Source organism: Drosophila erecta, unplaced genomic scaffold (genome assembly GCF_003286155.1).
Source record: "Drosophila erecta strain 14021-0224.00,06,07 unplaced genomic scaffold, DereRS2 tig00000126-arrow-pilon, whole genome shotgun sequence".
NCBI lineage: Eukaryota > Metazoa > Arthropoda > Insecta > Diptera > Drosophilidae > Drosophila > Drosophila erecta.
Window position 1 is genome coordinate 2,311,471 of NW_020825209.1, and position 14,483 is coordinate 2,325,953.

Genomic DNA, 14,483 nt, shown 5'->3' on the forward strand with positions numbered 1-14,483 from the left:
CTTTGCAGGCGCGTGGAACTGCCCCTCATCCTCATCCGTGCGCTCATCCACATCCTCACATCCTGAGGGGCACAACTCTTTTTACTGTCGCGAGGTGAATGAATGCTTTTTGTGAATGGAATGTATGTTCTGCCACCACCCGCGTTTCCACACTGAAGAAAATGTTCGGAACACAAATGAAATAATAAATTAACTGCAGTCCTTACATATACAAGTACTATAGTCGTGCACCTTAGCTGCCGTCAGTCTTCCAGCTGCGTCCACAACGATAGAAATGATGGGTCTTACCAGCAGATAGTTTTCCTCAGTGCAGCTTGGACGTAGTTGCAGCTTGTTTGCAGCATGTCAATTAGCACAATCCCTGCCCCGCGTAACGCCAGCACTCCAACTTCCATGTGCCCGCATTAGGGGATGCCCAGTTCAGTGGCCGCCAGTTCAAAGTTGCATATTTCTCGAAAAGTGTGATAAATTTTCCGGCCAATGGCTTCCGACCGGCGGCATACAGTGTGTCAAATAAGTGTATATCCATTGCTTTATTCTCTTGCTTTATACATACATTTGGTTTGCCGCTGCTTGTGTTTGAGTGAGTGTGTTTGGTTTGTTGAGTTGTTAAGTAATTTGTGCAAAATTTAATTAAAGCTATGTTAACCCTAGGTTGTATAGTATACATAGGCGCAAATTATTCCGATATACATATACATATACGTATATATATATCATGCTTTAATATGTATAGTTTACTATGTGCCTACAGTGCGTTTCAGAACCATAAGAATACTGTGCAGTTAAGGTAAAGCCATATTTTTTGTAATTTTGCTGATGCTTTTGGCAATAAAGAACGCCAGCTAGCGACTTCTCTTTTAAAGCAAATATACAAATAGTTTTTTGGAGCTTTAATCTAACAAATTAAATTGCATTGAGCTACTTAAGTTAAGTGTAGGTTTAATAATAATTTCAACAACTTGTATAACGCCAAATCGATTAAGTAAAGTTATCCCTTTTCGAGACAAGACTACAATTTTCTTCTTATAGCTATGACACGCACTTTATAAACTAGGGTGGATCGATTGGTAAATATGCAAAAATCAATATACTTTAACTGAAAGTTATCTGATCCCGACTATAATCGTATAAACATAATGAGCTAACATTAACAAATTAAATTATTGTCTTGTCTGAATCTTTGCAAAAATGCCAGATCCTGGTTTTCTTAAGGAAAATGAAAGCAAATATTTGACCTACGGCCTTAGGGTTAAGTATCTTTTAAAAAGTATTGAGATATGGCAAAAGGATTTTAAAGTCATAAGCTAAGATACAAAACCTTTCCACCCTGAAGTTAAACACTTAAGTTCGCTCATTCTTTTTCTGCCGAAGGATCTGCTATCTATCGAATACTTTGGGTCAATACCTGGGCGGCAATTGGATTGCGAATCACTCAGGATCAGAACATCCCATCCGATCGGGCGACGGGTATGAGAACGATGAGGAAGATGACGAAGTTTCGCATGACCAGACGCCAGTCGCTGGGCACCGCATACGGCAGCAGGATTTGGGTTAGGCGATGTACCTCGTGCGAGGCGCACACAAAGATGAACGATGTAATGATCATGTTGAGCGTGGGGAAACCGGGCAACAGCACCAGAACTCCGTGCCGATCGGCGGCCAGCCAAATGTGATACTGGCAGACGAACAGCTCTAGCGAGATGCGGCCAAACCAGGCGAAGAACGCCGAGTATCGAGTACGTAGGATTCCCGAAATGTTCCTGAGGATCACATAGCCCACAATCGGTATAAACAGGATATACGAATGGATCTCCTCACAGTTCTGAACGTTGCGGCAAAGGAACGAGAACGAAGTGTACACTCCAACGCCCAGCAGTGCCAGCAATGTCACTGATATTGATGTCCTCCGCGAAAACAGATTCCCATGGTTGTTGTCATCGAATACATTGTACTTTTGGGCAATGTGAAAGCAGGCGGCATAAATCATGCCAAAGGCCACCGTATACCGGTCCAGTTTCCACTGATGCCACCACTCGTGCAGATCATCGTCAGTGGTCACAAACAGCGCCTTCCACGGTCGCGTTACGAATATTCGTTCGAAGAATACCTCCGACATAAAGAGCACCGTGATGCCGCCCAGGCAACCAATGCACTTGCACACCAGATACAGATAGTGCAGCGGATTAGCATCCACCGAGGCGGACGAAATTCGTGGTGGCAGGGCCAGCACAAAGTAGACGATGCACAGCCAGAAGGATAGTAGTGGTACAAAATAGTAGAATTGATACGGCCGGTTCATGCAGAAACACAGCAGTACGCTGAGAAAGTTTGCTCGGAACATGGCCTGGAAAAAGCGCACGAATAGGGAGCCACTGCCACCCGTCTGCCACATGTGCGTGAAGTGCGTGTATCCGGTAAGGAAGAAGTATCCAGAGATCAACAGCTTGATGTGCATGTGAATGGGCAGCACTCGCTGTGCTCCGGTCATATAATATATAAGCACCACCAGCAGTATCCAGCCACGCAGTTCATCCGTTTGATCGCGATTGAGCACCTTTGTGAACCGTGAATCCTCCGTAAAAAACAGTCCGAGGGCAAAGACATAGCCCACTGGTATCCAGAAGCTAAACTCAGAGTAGTATTTGTTCTCCTTCATAAAGAAGTTTGTGCGATCGCAGAGGTAGAAATAGGCCAATATTAGGCCCAGCAGTGATAGCGCCACCATGGGAGTGCCATAGTCGGTTATCAGAGCGGATAAGGCATTACTCGGTGATCCTCCACTTGCTCTTCCTCCTTCGTGAGATTGCTGCTGCTGCTGCAAGGGCACGTACAAAGTCTGGCCTCGGAGATGCAGCAGCCATCTGCGCAGACACATGCCACACACAAGCGCCATGCAGACGCCAAACAAGGCGTATGCCACTATTTGCAGCGTGGTGTACGGCTCAGAGCTGCTGCAGCAAGTGCCATCATTGTAGTTCATGTAGTCATTGCAGTACATGTTCCACAGCAGCTGAACCTCTAGTCGCTGGCCATGGGCGCACAGTTGATGACCATCGACGGCGTTGTCCAGCAAACCATTGGCTATGTGCCAGGCGGATTCCCAAGCACTTGCCTCCGTGTAGCGGAAAACACCCCTGGCCACATGATTTAACCGATCGATGTGCTCATTCTGGAGCAGCTTCCAGTGCGGTGGCAATTTCTCCTCGTCCACACGGTCTGCTAGCTTCCAGAGGACCCGCGACGTTTGTGCCACCAGGCGATGAAACGGAGCTACCAGCAAGGTGAGATTGGCGGCATATTGCCGCAGCACGTCGTCTGTGGTGTTGCCGGCGAGTAAACCGGCATAGGTGAAGCCCACAACGTACACAGAGGACAGCTGCTTTTCGGCCTCCAGGCGGTACAGTTGCTCCACAAGCGACGGACTCACCTCCTCCGCCCGAATGTACTGGGCCAGCATATGCAGCTTCTTGTCCTCGAAACGAGCTGAGCCATCAGTCACCGAGGCGTTATTGTCCTCCTCGTCGGCCACCTCATCCGCGGCCAATGGCTGGCGCAGTTGCTCCACAAATCGTTCGTAGAGCAGCCGGATACTATCGTCGCCAATGAACACAAAGTTGTTTTTGTTGTCGAAGAAGGCGAGGTAACGCAAACAGCGCCTTGTGTCACTGTAAATAATGAGAATTTCGGTTTGGGTGAGTCATTAATGGGGGGTTATCTTGTCGGGAATGTGCGTTGATTACTCACGTGAGGGAGTACTTGTGCACCATGCAACCGTACGGCTGCCACTCGTTGTCGCCCTTGAATCGGCCCTTGGACAACAGCCACTGGCAGGAGTCACTGCCTGCGGGAGAACAAAACCAACAAATCAATATCAAAAATAAGCTTGAAATTTTAGCCAACATCCCAACTATGAACTTTACATGGGATTTATGTTCATCCAACAACTGCAGAATATGGGGACTGATCTTAATATTTGACTTGATTATCTATATTTATATAATCGTTTTTGATTAAGATTTACCTTAAAGCTTTTTTACTATATTAAATGTTGAGACCTATTGCAATACGTTTGTGAGCTTAAAATATGTATGATTTTGATATTACTTAGATCATTAAAGATCTTGAAACCTTGAACCCACCGTAATTCCAGTTAAGCAGGCCGTGATAGACGATGAACCCGAGGACCAGGAGCAGAGCCACCTTCTTAGCATTGGTGGCGTTTAGTTGCTCCATAAATATATCCGCTCTGGTGGGCATACGCTGTCCTCCGGCGGCGCCTCCAATGCAGATGCCGCCTAGCTCGGGACTTGGGGATCCATTTGTCGACGTCCCAGAGGTTCCGGGTGTACCTGCTCCTACGCCTCCTCCATTTCCACCACTCCCTCCATTTCCACCGCGCAGTTCGCGTAGCTCCATAATTTATAAGTTGTCTGCCGCCGCTTCTCCTCCTCCTCCACCACCACACGGTGTTCGTCGGACAGTGTGGCCTATATTATAGATAATGTGGCCTATTGCATGGGCATGGTTTAACCCAGTTCCGCTAGTTCCTTGGGCACCGACTCCTCCTTTCGCCTGCTGTTTCGCTTTTGCTTTGCTCTTATTTTACTTTACTTTAGCTTTTGCTTCGCCGGCCGATAGGCAACCGCGTCTATCGCCCGCCACCCCCGCCGCAAGAATATCGATACCGAACAGCTGATGTATGGATTCTCTGCGAAGGGCTAAGATCGTTAATAATATAAATTATTAATTATCGAAACATACAATATAGGAAATTTCCATTTGTTTTTTAACTGAGAATAAAAATATATCATATGAAAATATTTACAAATAAAGTTTACGCTTCAAATCATAGCATGCAGCGAACAAGTCGGCTTACTAACATTTTATTTTTAGTCGAGACTTCTTCATTTTCAAAAACTCCTTGCACTGAAGCTTATCGGTGCGCACCGCCTATCTATCGATTGTTGATAGTCACTCGAAGAAAAGACGCACATTAATTGAATTTGTTTTCGGAAAAATTTTGACAAAACTACGAAATTCCGGGCCTGCACCATGATAACTGAGAAGGAACACCCGCTGGACAATTGTCAGTTGTTTGTCCAGCTGAGGAAGTTCCTTCATGAGTACGCCCAGAGCACCAAGATCCTAAATCACATAATTTACTGGAGTGGTAAGTGGAGTGCCAAGTGCCAGTGCAAGTTAGTGCCAAAATATGAACTTTATTTGTTCTTAGGAAACGAGGAGCACATTAAAAGCATCTGCGACCACGTGGTGGGTCTACTTTTGGAGCACGAGCTAATCCTACAGGTGCCCCATGGCAAGCACCAAGATCTGGTTGCCCGACCAAATGGTCCAGCTGCAATGAATCACTTGCGTGGACTACTGGTATACCTGGTGCTAAATAGGGCCAACGAGCAGTTCTTGGGCGACTCCCAGTGGAGCGCCCATGTCATCCATCTGTGCTACCAGCTGCCAGCTATTCCACAGTTAATGACCATTGCGATAGCCCTTAATTGCGGTCTCCAGCAGCCACTGGAGGAGTTCCTTGCTTGTGGACCTCGCTGGCTGACCTTCCAATATTTTGAGACATTCAATGAGGTTCTGTCGCACATTCATGTTAATTGGCAGGATACGCTGCCACTATTATTTGCCGCCTTGAAGGCAGCCGGTCGCGCAATTGTCAATCACAATTTGCCCGAAGAAAATAAGCGACTGCTGCGTCAGATGGCGAGCATGCTGCAGCGTCATCTCTTGGACTCTGACAGGCGTCTCAAGACTCTGCCGCGTGCATCCACTCGTAGGATTTACCTGGCCAAGGTTATGGAACAGCTGCTGGAAGTCCTTTTGGATACTCTTAATGATCCACAGAAGCGCGAGAAGCCGAAGTGCTTCGCCATCTACAGCCAAATGAGCGTAGATATCAGTGCCAGCTACTCAAATGATCACGTAACTGATTTGCGACTCTTCGCCCTAATACTACTGGACTCTCTGCAGCGTATTTTTCATCTCATTAGCGTCGACACGTTTATGCACTGGCTTGAGATGCCATCACCTCGTTTGCTTTATAGTTACCAGGAGCTAATTTGCAGCCAGACGGCAGAATTGCTAAAACTTGTCCAATCGGATGAGGAGCTCAAGCAGCATTCGGTCTGCAAGCAGATGCAAGGCTTTGCGGAGGCAGCAAAAACTTTAGAGCAACGCATTGCTGAGCTAACGATCGGAGAATTGTTGGCCTTTCTCGATGGCGATCTAGGCGATCAGGTCACCAATGAGCAGGCGCTCGCCGGTCTGGACAATCTTTTTAGCCGCTTTATAGCCTTTGGCAACGATGAGTGCCTGGAAACTATGGCAAATCATTTACATTTGCTCACCAAGAAGCATGCCCAGATAATAATCAATTACTTGGGTCAGGTGGTGCTGTCAAAAATGGTGGCCGAGGACGAGGGCATATCCGTTACGGAAGTAAATCATGAGGACGACGAGGATAACGAGCAGGATGAGATCTTGTCCAACGAAGAGGAGGAAGACGAAGGTCTGCTAAATATGGTACTGCGTCCCTTATTTATGCAATTAAATGTTAACGATAAGATCGAAGTACTGCTATTGCGCGATGAGCAAAACGTTACCAAAGGTTTTAACTTTGAGGCACCCGATCACCGGGAGCGTCGCATACGCTTCTTTAATCGTTTGGATATTAACAAGAGCTTCCCGATGGACGAATTTCTTGTACTGTGTTATGAGAACGCAAATAAGACTTGGATTGATTTCTCCCGCCTGGCCGTGACGCATACTCGCTTCACGCGTCTATTCTGGCGCTTGGCTGCTCAGTTTTGCCCCAAGCTTACTGCCTTTCATATTTCCGCTTGTGCCGATGATTTCTTGATGGACGAGATACTGCTGCAAAAGCCGAATGCCTTGCGGTTTCTACTCTACTTATATGGCCAGCGACAGATCCTCAACGGCTTGTACATATCATCGCGACACATGCGCATTAGCTTGAAAGACGGACGCTGTCCCTACGGAAAAGAGCAGCTTAAGCAGACGCAGAATCAGTTCCTAGAGGCATGTGCAAACGGCTTGGCTAAGTTTAGAAAGTTCAGGGACTTCCCTAGCCTGCAGATAATCTTTCGACTGCTCTTGATGATTACTGTGAGCGAGAAGCACCTAATCTTCCAAGGCGCCCGACAGTTAACAACACTCGAAAAGGAGCAACCGAAATCGGAGGCTGGAGACGATGCAGACGATGTCAAGATGGCGAGGCACTACACAAATATGCATGCCTGTTTGCCAGAGTGGCGTTTGAATCACTGGTCGCTAATCTCACAGGTTATTAAGACCATTGATGCTTTACGCTGGGACTTGGCCACCTTTGAAGAGGTCCGCGTCAATACTTTAGAAATGGCGGTTCAGTATTGGGGTCACGGTCTGTCCCATCTGATGTTCCTAAACGGGGGTAAGCGGTTTAATAGATATAAATCCAAGTCGGTGCCTACTAATTATTGCTCTTTCACAGAATTCCGCAAAAGAGTTTTGAATCTAGTCAGCAAGTTGACGCACAAGGACTTTTGGATCGTCCACCTGACTGAAGATAGCTCCAATAACACCCGGTGTGTTCTCAGATTGCTGACTCAGTCAACTGCATCGGAGGCTACCAAACTCTTCACCAAGGTCCTGAATAACCACACCGATTGCGCTGTTGTGGGCGAACTAAGCGATGCGGTGGTGAAGGTGAACAGGGAGTCCGCTTTCAGGGCCTTTAAATACCTTTTTCGACAATATTTGATAGCCTTCCGGAACCACACCAGAATCGATAAGACGTGCACGAAGCGCCAGCATTGGGATCATTTGATGGCAGTTGTGGCCAAAGCTCCATTCTGCATTCGCAACGAGATTACGGAGCAAGCTAGTGCGTTCGCTGTGAGATTCGACATCGATATCCAGACACAGCAGAGGACCAAGTCTTTGATTGATAAGGAGATGCCTTAAAAGATTCATCTTCTTAGGCTAAGTCGAAACCGCGTCGCTTATTTAACATTTAAAATAATTTTGTGGAAGGATTGAATGTATGTATCTTACATTCCTGATTCTTGAACATCATAATAATTTGATATCAAATTATTTTACAACTTTGTATGTCCTTCAAAAGGACGACTTTATGTACAGAACATATGTAATAATACAACGAAAATTCGTTGCCCATTGAATAAATGCTTTGGTAACCAGGTGAAGTTCTTTAGCTTAAATTTATAATAGTTTTGCATGTTATATTTTCGACCGAATAGAGCCAAAGCCTTCAATATAATGTATATCTATCGATTTCAGGCCCAAGTGGCGCATGCGAATAGCATTATTTTTAAAACTTGTATTGGACAGGGGGCATAAATAAGTATAGATTTTGGTGCATTAGGTTCATAGTTATGGATGTGATTGCTGAACTGCAAATTTAAGTAAAATAACAAATTTGGCTCAAATTGTTATTAATGACATTTTGAAATTACTTAAATAAAAAAAAATGATAAGACAAGACATACTTATGAAAACAATATTTTTTATAAGGTATTTTAACCACCGATATTTTGCATATATCGATAGGTTCCTAAGCGTTCCTGTCACGGAAATCATCGAAAAATATCGATACCCGATGCATCGATGTTTTTTTACATCACTAGCTGGAAGAATATCTGGCTTTTTTTGCATTTTGCGTTTTCAACTGAAGTTTGCGAACAAACCGAAGCGTGGTAAACCACTGAAATCAAAGAAAACGACAGAAAAGCAACTAAAAGTCGGTGAAGAAATCGCACGTTGATCGTTGTTTTTTTTTCTCGACATTTTCTGGTAAAAGACCGTGCGTGCGTGTGAGACACTATCGCTCTTCCTTTTTTTGTCCATGCGTGTGTGTGTGGTCGCATAAATCTACCGATATTTCGCCTGAGAGCGAAACGGGCGAAAAACGAAAGAAAAAAAGAGAGGCGAGTAAAGTAAAACGAAACAGGCAGAAAAACAGCAGCAGTTTTTTTGAAATATTGGTAAAAAAAACGCAAACGTAGGCAAAAAAATTAAAATCCCTATTTTATTGTACTTGTGTGTGCTTGTGTGCCTGTGTCTGGTATCTCTGCGTGCGTGAAAATTCTAATACAATTTGGTGTGCATTTTCTTGACAGCTACCAGGAACAACAAATAGCTGGGCAAAAACAGGACGCACAAAAAATAAAATCAAAACGAAGAGAGGCGCAAAGCGGAGAGAGTGAAATTCTCAGCAACAACAACAACGACTAGAACAACACCAGAAGTAGCAGCAGCAAAAACAACAACAAAAGCCGCCACAATGAGCAAAGCACTCCTTGATCTTCCGTTGACCATTGACCCAGAGCATGAGTTGCGTTTTGTGGGTAAGTTTATGCACGTTATTTCGTTATTTTAGCATTTTTGCGGGAAGGTCGCTGCATATCGACCAAAAAAGCCAATTCACCTCCAATTTGTTGCAAAGAGCAAACTGCAAAGTTCCCCTGTTCTCTCTCTCTCTCTCTCACGCACACATTTCATGTTCCTCTCCCAATGCTTTCTATACCAATCTCTCTCGCTTCGCTTATCAATAATTTCCGTTGTTTTTGTTTTTTTTTCTTGAACATGGACACCTTTTATTGTTGTGCTTTTTGGGGTCTATGTGTTTTTCACTGCTCTACTTCTTTTCGTTCTTTATTTTTTGTCAGGTCTTTAATGTATTTTATTTTTTGATGCCGGCAGCTGGCGTCGCTCTCTTTCTCACTTGCACTCGCCATCCCTCTCCCTCTTGCTCACTAGATTTGCGTTTTTGGCTAGCATTATATTTTTATACGCAAAAACTTGTCATGGGCCATTTGAATTTTTTCTTGTCTTTCGCTCCTTGAATTTTGGCCAAAAAGCAACAGCAGCAGCAGTGGCAAAAACAATGCAGTGTGACAGGGAAAGAGCTCGCACAGTGGGTGCGACAAGTGGCAAAGTCATCACATTCTTTTTAAACTCCTGTTGCCAAGCTGCATTTTCCAGTTTATAAACATTTCATTTTTCTGCGAAGCATGCTTTTGGTTTATCAAAGTCTCAATTGCAGAATGCAATGTTTACTGGAGTAGCCAATCATGTTGATTGTGTTCATAAATAATGCACAAATACTAAACCATTATTGTATTATTTCAACCACTTCAAAAAATCGTATTGTTAAAGTTGAGTTACCAAATCAAGTATTTTGCTTTCGCTTCCATCGTGCGCAAATATTTTAATATTTGTATGTGTGTGAGTGAGCCTTAGCCCCATTCTTTTGCAACCCCCCTCGCCCACGTTTCCCGTTAGATGGCAAAGGGTGTGGGTGGCGAGGGGTGGAAAACACATGCATGACGCGACTTTGTCTAATGAAATTTCCTTGACACACACTTACACCGAAGGGAAACACGCACACGCCATGTTAACAAACAAACAAAAAAAAAACGAAAATTCCTTATAGTATTTCGTTTGTTGTTGGCTTTTTTTCCTGGTTTGTTTTGATTTTCCCACCAATGTCCGTTTAAAATGTTGGATATATACCAATTTTGAAAAGTAAGGAAGACCTTATATTCGATTTCTAATTGGTCCGAAAGTAACATTCTGATTAATACTAGCTTTTAAAATTGCTTACTTTTCAATATGACAAATAATTTGAAATAGCTTATAAAAATAGTATAATTCCAAAAAAGGTTACACATTTTGGTAGTGAATCCAACTTCAATATAAAGGGTACTCAAAGTACGACACCCCGATATTCATGTTACTCTTCGGCTTTAGTGCCCATTTTCGATTTTGTCTTGCTTTTAATTCAATTAATTTGAACTTGCTTTGGCCAATGACGCAATGAGCGTGACGTGACCCAAAAATCAGGGAGAGTGGAGAAAATCGGGAAGGTTGGACAGGGAAAGTGCGAGTGTTGGGTGCTCGGTTGGGTGGGTGGGGCTATCGCCAATAATGTGTGACTAATCGTGTGCATTCATTAAGAAGGGCGATAATGTCTGCAGGCATTCCTGAAAGTGCTATAAGCAGATAATACAGATCAGTATATCATAGGGAAATCAGAAACTAAAAAAAAACCATTAGCTCACACTGAAAGTTTAGTGCTTTTCGATAACTTGAGAAATATGTAAGCTATATTCCTTAAGTTAATATATATTTTGTTGTATTGTTAAACTAGCTCCTGACTTCAACGGTTCGCTTTTGTTATTATTCCTTTACAGGTCCCTTCAACCGACCCGTTGTCACAATCATGAGTCTGCGCAACAACTCGGCTCTGCCTCTGGTCTTCAAGATCAAGACAACCGCCCCGAAGCGGTATTGCGTACGTCCAAACATTGGCAAGATAATGCCCTTTCGATCGACTCAGGTGGAGAGTAAGTATTTCTCAAATGAAATCTCCTGATAAAATCGTTACTAATTGTATGTTGTCACCGTGCGCATTACATAGTCTGCCTCCAGCCATTCATCTACGATCAGCAGGAGAAGAACAAGCACAAGTTCATGGTGCAGAGCGTCCTGGCACCCACGGATGCTGATCTAACCGATTTAAATAAATTAGTAAGTAGGAAAAGGATAGGACTTGGTGATGACTAAGTGTAAATATAACATTTCTGATCAACGTCTTCTTCTATTCCTGCAGTGGAAGGAACTGGAGCCCGAGCAGCTGATGGACGCCAAACTGAAGTGCGTTTTCGAGATGCCCAGCGCTGAGGCAAATGCTGAGAACACCAGCGGTCGTAATACCGTTGGCGGCGCAACCGGAATTGCCGAAGGCGGAAGCGCGGCGGCCAATACTAGCTCAGCCAGCGCCGAGCCGCTCGAGAGCAAACCAAAGCTGGAGAACTTCGGCTTGCTGTCGAGCGAGGATAAGGTACGTTTAGCCGAACTGGCAACCTCAAACGATCATAATCATAAATAACGCGAAAATATTAAACAACTTTAGCCATCCAATTTGGCCGATACATGGGAGAATATTGATTTTCTGACCGGAGAGATCAAGGCTCTGCGTGAAACCAACATCGAACTAAGAAAAGAGAATCTTCACTTGAAGGTAAGCCAGCTCCTTGATGGAAGTGTAGTGTAGTATTTTTATAACAAATAACTTCGTTTTTTTTTAACATATTTTCATTTTTAACCGCTTTTCAGGATCAGATCACTCGTTACCGGAGCTCGCAGGCCATCAAACAGGTGAATGAGCCCTATGCCCCAGTCCTGGCTGAAAAGCAGATTCCGGTCTTTTACATTGCAATTGCCATTGCTGCGGCCATTATTAGCCTCCTGCTGGGTAAATTCTTTCTCTGAATGCCATAAACGAACGCCAGCAACATGCTACATGCTACGTGCAGCAACAGTAACAGCAAGTACAGCGGCAAAACCATCATACAGCAACAGCAAAAGCAGCAGCAACTAACAACAGCAACCACAACGAAAGAACAACAGCAGCAGCAGGAGCATTAAGATCCATAATCGGCAAAAGAAGCACAGAGACGACAGTGAAGCTGACTTAACCGGGGACCGTATATATACGGATATGATAAATAAAATCAAAAATAATCATTGTTGGATAGCGAAGCAAATATCGCTCAGAGTAATGATTATGATGTGAGAGATGTTGTTTGGCTCCAAAATATTGCTCAAAGTCAAGGAATTTTAACAAGATTTAAATTTAAAGCAACATTTTAAAGCTGTATTTAGAAGATTTCACTGGAAATGCTCGCAACCTGACTTTGAGTAGTACGAATATTTGGTCCTTATAAATTCCCTCACAAAATAATCAATACTTAAGAATAGGAATAATAACGAATGATTACCTTGGGTCCCTGAGCTAAACAGCAGAGAAGGGAAAAAATAGGAGAGACGTAAAAATCGTATTTTCGCAAAGGGAAAAATCTCTCAAGAAATATTTAAAGTTCGTTAAGATCCCATACGTATAATTGCTCAGATTTTCGATTGCATTTTTTCGCTATTACTAATTTGTAAGAATTTTATTTTAAAATGCTTCACAATTTTTTTTTTAAATCGTTTTCGATGCATTTTCAACCCGGAAAAGTAAAGTATTTCAAAGAATAACCAAAATTGTAATTAATCATAACTTCTCGACGAAACTAAATAGAAAACCAAAATATTACTTAAGTGCGAGAATAAACTTCAGTTTTATCAATATATTTTTTATTTGCTTTATTTTTGTTTTAATTTTTTGCAACCAATAGACCTAAATGTAAAATTTAAATCGAAAACAGAAAAGCAAATGTCAAGAAAAGAACCTTTAGCAAAATGCAAACAAAACTTAAGAAGAAACCTTTGTATGGAAAACCAATCAATGAAAAGCTTCAAGAAATAAAAGAAAAACAAAATGCTCTGCAAGGCCGACGCTCTCTAAAAGAAAAGTTGCTTCACCTCACCCCTCGTCCTATCACTCTCTCTCTCTCTCTCAATGTCCGTTTGTCCCTCTCTAAGTCCCGAAACGAGATCTATATATACTTATTAATATAGAATCATTATTGTTTTTGGTTGGCATTTGCATTTACTATTTTTCGTTTTAGTCATTTCAGTAGTTACATTACTACACCCACACAAACACACCACTCAATAAGCGCTATATATATATATATACATATATATATAATATACTGAATTTCTATAAGCAAACCTTTGTGTAATTTGTGTTGTTTGCCAAGATCGAATTGAACGATTTCCAGCCTAATGGCACCGAAATTGAGAAAATCCATTAACTGTATCCGACACGCCGATATATACGATCTAATAAGTGCAAAGAAAATCAATCATTTAAAACCACAAAAAAAGAAAAAAAAAAAAAAAAAAAAACCCTTTACTAGAAGCAAAACAAACGCATGCTGTTCATGGTTTACACTGCACCCGTGGATCCATAGATATAGATCCGGCACACCCACTCACTTGGTTCCTTCCGTAGCGCCATCTAATTGCTCGCGAGTCTAACACTTTAAGAGGCCGGGTACCTAAATGGCGATGCATCTTGTTTCACACTATTATTTCCCAACATATTTCATTGCTATTGTTCGTGGTTAGGACTTTTTTTATATAGTTTGCAAAGCATTGAAAAGGGTATATAGATTTATACATAAATATATATTCGCCGACATGCATGATCGCTGTATTTTCATAGGCATGTGGAAAAACTCGTATTTAAATGTTTAACTAGAAATACAGAAAAATAAACTAAATACAAATAAAAAAAAGAGAAATGGAAATAAACAAATGATAAGGACAAGCAAATCATAAGCAAATTGTACTTGATGTCAGCTGTAGCAAAAACAAAACACAATATATATGAACATAATAATAATAATAAAATGTGGAAACGGAACTTAACATTCAAAAATTGTTTCGATACATTTAACAACATTCAATTGCATTATTTAATTGAAATCAACCAACATACACCTTACACACACCCGAAAGTCAAGTCTCCTCGCAAAATAGGC

General features: G+C 42.6%; 3 protein-coding genes across 8 annotated transcripts; 2 read left to right on the forward strand and 1 right to left on the reverse strand.

Annotated features, from left to right (window-relative positions):
• Positions 1-4,705, reverse strand: LOC6550885 (N-acetylneuraminate 9-O-acetyltransferase). The gene is made up of 4 exons (XM_001976796.3): positions 4,143-4,705; positions 3,748-3,844; positions 289-3,668; positions 1-152 (listed from the first exon to the last, which is right to left on the reverse strand). Exons 1-3 carry the CDS (start codon positions 4,417-4,419, stop codon positions 1,442-1,444), a joined length of 2,601 nt encoding a protein of 866 aa, XP_001976832.1. The 5' UTR covers positions 4,420-4,705; the 3' UTR covers positions 1-152; positions 289-1,441.
• A 193-nt stretch (positions 4,706-4,898) lies between these two features.
• LOC6550886 lies at positions 4,899-8,227 on the forward strand. The gene is made up of 3 exons (XM_001976797.3): positions 4,899-5,173; positions 5,237-7,456; positions 7,517-8,227. Exons 1-3 carry the CDS (start codon positions 5,056-5,058, stop codon positions 7,987-7,989), a joined length of 2,811 nt encoding a protein of 936 aa, XP_001976833.1. The 5' UTR covers positions 4,899-5,055; the 3' UTR covers positions 7,990-8,227.
• Positions 8,228-8,605: 378 nt separating this feature from the next.
• LOC6550887 (vesicle-associated membrane protein-associated protein B/C) lies at positions 8,606-14,403 on the forward strand. 6 transcript variants are annotated; one of them, XM_026982220.1, is made up of 7 exons: positions 8,606-8,741; positions 9,165-9,392; positions 11,241-11,393; positions 11,468-11,577; positions 11,660-11,890; positions 11,963-12,070; positions 12,166-14,403. In XM_026982220.1, exons 2-7 carry the CDS (start codon positions 9,329-9,331, stop codon positions 12,319-12,321), a joined length of 822 nt encoding a protein of 273 aa, XP_026838021.1. In that variant the 5' UTR covers positions 8,606-8,741; positions 9,165-9,328; the 3' UTR covers positions 12,322-14,403. The 6 variants fall into 6 exon arrangements, with proteins under 6 accessions (XP_026838021.1, XP_026838019.1, XP_026838017.1 ...); XM_026982218.1 differs by having other exon boundaries at positions 8,612-8,848; XM_026982216.1 differs by having other exon boundaries at positions 8,613-8,972.
• The last annotated feature ends 80 nt before the right edge of the window (positions 14,404-14,483 follow it).

What these genes read in the sequence shown, in the direction of transcription:
- LOC6550887 (XM_026982220.1), top strand. Translation starts at nt 9,329, where the DNA reads ATGAGCAAAGCACTCCTTGATCTTCCGTTGACCATTGACCCAGAGCAT. An exon ending in TCGATCGACTCAGGTGGAGA is followed by an intron (nt 11,394 to 11,467) that starts GTAAGTATTTCT and finishes CGCATTACATAG; the next exon opens with TCTGCCTCCAGCCATTCATC. An exon ending in TAACCGATTTAAATAAATTA is followed by an intron (nt 11,578 to 11,659) that starts GTAAGTAGGAAA and finishes CTATTCCTGCAG; the next exon opens with TGGAAGGAACTGGAGCCCGA.
- LOC6550885 (XM_001976796.3), bottom strand. Translation starts at nt 4,419, where the DNA reads ATGGAGCTACGCGAACTGCGCGGTGGAAATGGAGGGAGTGGTGGAAAT. An exon ending in CCTGCTTAACTGGAATTACG is followed by an intron (nt 3,845 to 4,142) that starts GTGGGTTCAAGG and finishes GTTCTCCCGCAG; the next exon opens with GCAGTGACTCCTGCCAGTGG. An exon ending in GTGCACAAGTACTCCCTCAC is followed by an intron (nt 3,669 to 3,747) that starts GTGAGTAATCAA and finishes CATTATTTACAG; the next exon opens with TGACACAAGGCGCTGTTTGC.
- LOC6550886 (XM_001976797.3), top strand. Translation starts at nt 5,056, where the DNA reads ATGATAACTGAGAAGGAACACCCGCTGGACAATTGTCAGTTGTTTGTC. An exon ending in TCACATAATTTACTGGAGTG is followed by an intron (nt 5,174 to 5,236) that starts GTAAGTGGAGTG and finishes ATTTGTTCTTAG; the next exon opens with GAAACGAGGAGCACATTAAA. An exon ending in TCTGATGTTCCTAAACGGGG is followed by an intron (nt 7,457 to 7,516) that starts GTAAGCGGTTTA and finishes GCTCTTTCACAG; the next exon opens with AATTCCGCAAAAGAGTTTTG.